Source organism: Bos indicus, chromosome 10 (assembly GCF_029378745.1).
Source record: "Bos indicus isolate NIAB-ARS_2022 breed Sahiwal x Tharparkar chromosome 10, NIAB-ARS_B.indTharparkar_mat_pri_1.0, whole genome shotgun sequence".
Taxonomy (NCBI): Eukaryota; Metazoa; Chordata; class Mammalia; order Artiodactyla; family Bovidae; genus Bos; species Bos indicus.
This window is the reverse complement of record NC_091769.1, coordinates 27791040-27795815: the sequence shown is the minus strand read 5'-3', so window position 1 is coordinate 27795815 and position 4776 is coordinate 27791040. Positions and strand designations below refer to the sequence as shown.

The 4776-nt window shown below is 37.0% G+C and overlaps 1 protein-coding gene across 1 annotated transcript; it reads left to right on the top strand.

Moving 5' to 3' along the window:
* Positions 1-3840: 3840 nt before the first annotated feature.
* On the top strand, positions 3841-4776 carry LOC109564523 (olfactory receptor 4F3/4F16/4F29-like). Its single transcript, XM_019967952.2, has one exon. It carries the CDS (start codon positions 3841-3843, stop codon positions 4774-4776), a length of 936 nt encoding a protein of 311 aa, XP_019823511.2.

Genomic DNA, 4776 nt, shown 5'->3' with positions numbered 1-4776 from the left:
CCCATGGCTGATTCATGTCAATGTATGGCAAAAACCATTACAATATTGTAAATAAATTAGCCTCCAATTGAAATAAAGAAATTAATTTAAAAAAAGGAAAAAAAGGATTAATATGGTAAATTTTATATTATGTGTTTCTTAACCACAATAAAAAAAAATGGCAAGATTCATAAGAGCAGTGAGTCTGACTGACAGGATAAAAAGAATGAAGTTATATCTTCAATAAGACCCATTTACTCTTTCTTTTAATATTCTTGCCCATATCTGATGTTTGATATTCCTCAGCTTTATTTATGTTAATCTCAGTCAACCCACTATTCTATAGTTTGTTTCTTCTTAATTCATTTCCATCTCAGGTTTCAGAAAACTCTCACTCCTAGGTGATGATCCATCAATTAAGCAGTTTCCCTCCAACATTGCGCTATGAGGATAAATTATATGGAGAGAAGAAATTGAAAATGATCATAAAAGAGAGAGGGACAATGTATGTTTATTTTTAATTTTTTAAGGAACTTCCATACTATTTTCCATAATTGCTGAACCAATTTACATTCCCACCATCAATGAGGGTTCTTTTTCTCCACATCCTCTTGAACACTTGTTATATGTTGTCTTGTTGATAATCAGCATTCTGCAGTTGTGAGGTGGTATAATGTGGTTTGATTTGTATTTCTCTGATGATTAAGTGATGCTGAGCATCTTTTCATATGTCTGTAGCCATCTGTATGTATTCTTTAGAAAAATACTTATTCATGTCTTCTGTCCATTTTAAAATCAGTTTCCTTCTTTGATCTTGAATGAATTCCTTGTATATGTTTGATATAGACTCCTTATTGAGTATATCATCTGCAAATATCTTCTCCCATGCAGTAGCCAGCCTTTTTGTTTTGCTGATAGTTTCCTTCAATGTGCAAAAACTTTCTGGTTTGATGTTTTTCCAATTTTTTATTTTGCTTTTGTTTTCTTTGCTTAAGGAGACAGATCTACCTCCCTAACCCCAAAATATTGCTAAGACAAATTCTTAGAATGTGCTGCCTGTTTTCTTCTGGGAGTTTTTATGGTTTCAGATATTAAATTAAGCATTTTATCCATTTGAGGTTATTTTTGTATATAGTGTTAGAAAGTGGCCCAGTTTTATTCTTTTGCATATAGCTGTCCAGTTTTCCAGGACCATTTATTGAAGAGAGTGTCTTTTCCCCACTACATAGTCTTGGCTCCTTTATTGTAAATTAGTTGACCATGTAAGTTTTATTTTGGGGGGGGGGGGATGGCTTTCTATTCTGTTTCAAAGATTCATGTGTCTGTTTTTTTGTGCCAGTACCATAGATTTTTTGTTTTTATAGCTTTGTAATAAAGTATCGGAGAAGGCAATGGCACCCCACTCCAGTACTCTTGCCTGGAAAATCCCATGGGTGGAAGAGGCTGGTAGGCTTCAGTCCATGGGGTCGCGAAGAGTTGGACACGACTGAGCGGCTTGACTTTCACTTTTCACTTTCATGCATTGGAGAAGGAAATGGTAACCCACTCCAGTGTTCTTGCCTGGAGAATCCCAGGGATAGGGGAGCCTGGTTGGCTGCCGTCTGTGGGGTTGCACAGAGTTGGACACGACTGGAGCGACTGAGCAGCAGCAGCAGCAGCAGCAGCAGTAGCAGTATAGTATCTGGTCCCATCACTTCATGGCAAATAGATGGGGAAACAGTGGAAACAGTGGCTGACTTTATTTTTTGGGGCTCCAAAATCACTGCAGATGGTGACTGCAGCCATGAAATTAAAAGATGCTTACTCCTTGGAAGGAAAGTTATGACCAACATAGACAGCATATTAAAAAGCTGAGACATTACTTTGTCAACAAAGGTCCATCTAGTCAAGGCTATGGTTTTTCCAGTGGTCATGTATGGATGTGAGAGTTGGACTATAAAGAGGGCTGAGTGCAGAAAAACTGATGCTTTTGAACTGTGATGTTGGAGAAGACTCTTGAGAATTCCTTGGACTGCAGGAGATCCAACCAGTCCATCCTAAGGGAAATCAGTCCTGGATGTTTTTTGGAAGGAGTGATGTTAAAGATGAAACTCCAGTACTTTGGCCACCTGATGTGAAGAGCTGACTCATTTGAAAAGACCCTGATGTTGGGAAAAATTGAAGGCAGGAGGAGAAGGGGACAACAGAGAATGAGATGGTTGGATGGCATCACCGACTCAATGGACCTGAGTTTGGGTAAACTCCAGGAGTTGGTGATAGACAGGAAGGCCTGGGGTGCCGCAGTTCATGGGGTTGCAAAGAGTTGGACAAGACTGAGTGGCTGAACTGAACTGAGTATATTTTGAAATCAGTGAGCATGACACAGCCTGCTTTATTCTTCTTGCACAAGAATGTTTTGGCTATTTGGGGTCATTTGTGTTTCCATATAAATTTTAGAATTGTTTGTTCTAGGTCTGTGAAAAATACTATTAGTATTTTGATAAAGATTGTATTGAATCTGTAGATTGCTGGGTAGTATGCACAATTTTAACAATATTTTAATAATATGTCCAATCCATGAGCATAGTATATGTTTTCATTTATTTGTGTCTTCTTCAATTATTTTTTATCAATGTCATGTAGTTTTCAATAAAAAGGTTTTTCACTTCACTGGTTATGTGTATTTCTAGGTATTTTGTTCATTTTGATGTAATTATAATTGGGATTGTTTTCTCAGTTTCTCTCCCTGATTGTTTTTCCTATATATAAATACAACAGATTTATGTATATTGATTTCTATATCCTGAAAACTTACTGAATTTATTTATTAGTTCTATTTTTTGTGTGTGTGTGAAATCTATAGGGTTTTCTGTATATAGTATCATGCCACCTGCAAACAGTGGCAGTTTTATTTATTCTTTTGTTATTATTTTATTATTATTTTTTAATCTTGTCTGATTTCTATGGCTTAGATTTCCAATAATATGTTGAATTAATGTGGCATTGGTGGGCAGTCATCATCTTCTTCCTAATTTTAGAGCAAAAGCTTTCAGTTTTTCATCATTGAGTATTTATGTTAGTGGTGTGTTTGTTGTATATATCCTTTATTATCTTGAGGTATATTTCCTCTATACAAACTTTGTTGAGAGGTTTTTATCATAAAAGCATGTTAGATGATATGGTTTCTTGAGTTATATGTATGTCTTTATCACCATCATCACCATCATCATCATCATTTTCATGATTATTTAGCAAGTGTGAAGAATATATTATCAAATATTTGTCACTTATAATGTGAACAGTACCACATAAGTACAAGCATACCACATTTTGTTGTTCTTCACAGATACTGTGTTTCTCACAAAGTGAAGGATTGTGGCAATAATGCATAGGGCAAGTCTGTTGGTGCCATTTTCCCAACAGTATTTTCTCAGTGTCTCTGTGTCACATTTTGGTAATTTTCATAATATTTCAAAAATTTTCATTATTATTATATTTGTTATGGTGATTTATAATCAGGGTTGATCTATAATCAGTGATGTTACTACTGTGACTCATTAAAGGCTCAGATGACAGCTAGCATTTTTTTAGCAAAACATGTATTTTTAACTTAAGGTATATATATTGTTTTATACAAAGTGCTATTACATATTTAATAGACTACAATATATTTTAACAAAGCTTTCATATGCACTGGGAAACTAAAGGTTCATATGACTTGATTTTCTGTAATATTTATTTTATTGCAGTGGTCTGCAACAGAACCCATCTTATCTCTGAGGTATACTTGTAATTAATGCCACTCTTATCACTAATAATAATAACTTCTTTCATATTTTCTTAGTTCTCATTATTTCAGCAGCAGCCCTGTTGGCTGGATTGATGGATGGAGGGAATCACTCGGTGTCTGAGTTTGTATTTCTGGGACTCAATTATTCATGGGAGTTCCAGCTGCTCCTCCTGGTGTTCTCCTCTGTGCTCTATGTGGCAAGCATGACTGGAAACATCCTCATTGTGTTTTCTGTGACTACTGATCCTCACTTACATTCCCCCATGTACTTCCTACTGGCCAGCCTCTCCTTCATTGACTTGGGAGCCTGCTCTGTCACTTCTCCCAAGATGATCTATGACCTTTTCAGAAAGCGTAAAGTCATTTCTTTTGGAGGCTGCATTGCTCAGATCTTCTTCATCCATGTCATTGGTGGGGTGGAGATGGTGCTGCTCATAGCCATGGCCTTTGACAGATATGTTGCCATATGTAAGCCTCTCCACTATCTGAGCATCATGAGCCCAAGGATGTGCATTTTGTTTCTGGCTGCTGCCTGGGCCCTTGGTGTCAGCCACTCACTGTTCCAGCTAGCATTTATTGTTAATTTGCCCTTCTGTGGTCCGAATGTATTGGACAGCTTTTACTGTGATCTTCCTCGGCTCCTCAGACTGGCCTGTACAGATACTTACAGACTTCAGTTCATGGTCACTGGCAATACTGGGTTTATCTGTGTTAGTTCCTTCTTTATACTCCTCATCTCCTATATGTTCATCCTGTTAACTGTTTGGAAACGCTCCTCAGGTGGTTCACCCAAGGCCCTGTCCACTTTGTCAGCTCACATCACTGTGGTTATTTTGTTCTTTGGTCCAACCATGTTTGTCTATACATGGCCGCACCCCAATTCCCAAATGGACAAGTTTCTTGCTCTTTCTGATGCTGTTCTCACTCCTTTTTTAAATCCAGTCATCTACACATTCAGGAATAAAGAGATGAAGGTAGCAATGAAGAGAGCTTTCAGACCATTCGTGATTTTTAGGAAGATTTCATAA

Bases quoted from the DNA above. Each gene is read 5' to 3' on its own strand.
- LOC109564523 (XM_019967952.2), top strand. From the start codon at position 3,841: ATGGATGGAGGGAATCACTCGGTGTCTGAGTTTGTATTTCTGGGACTC.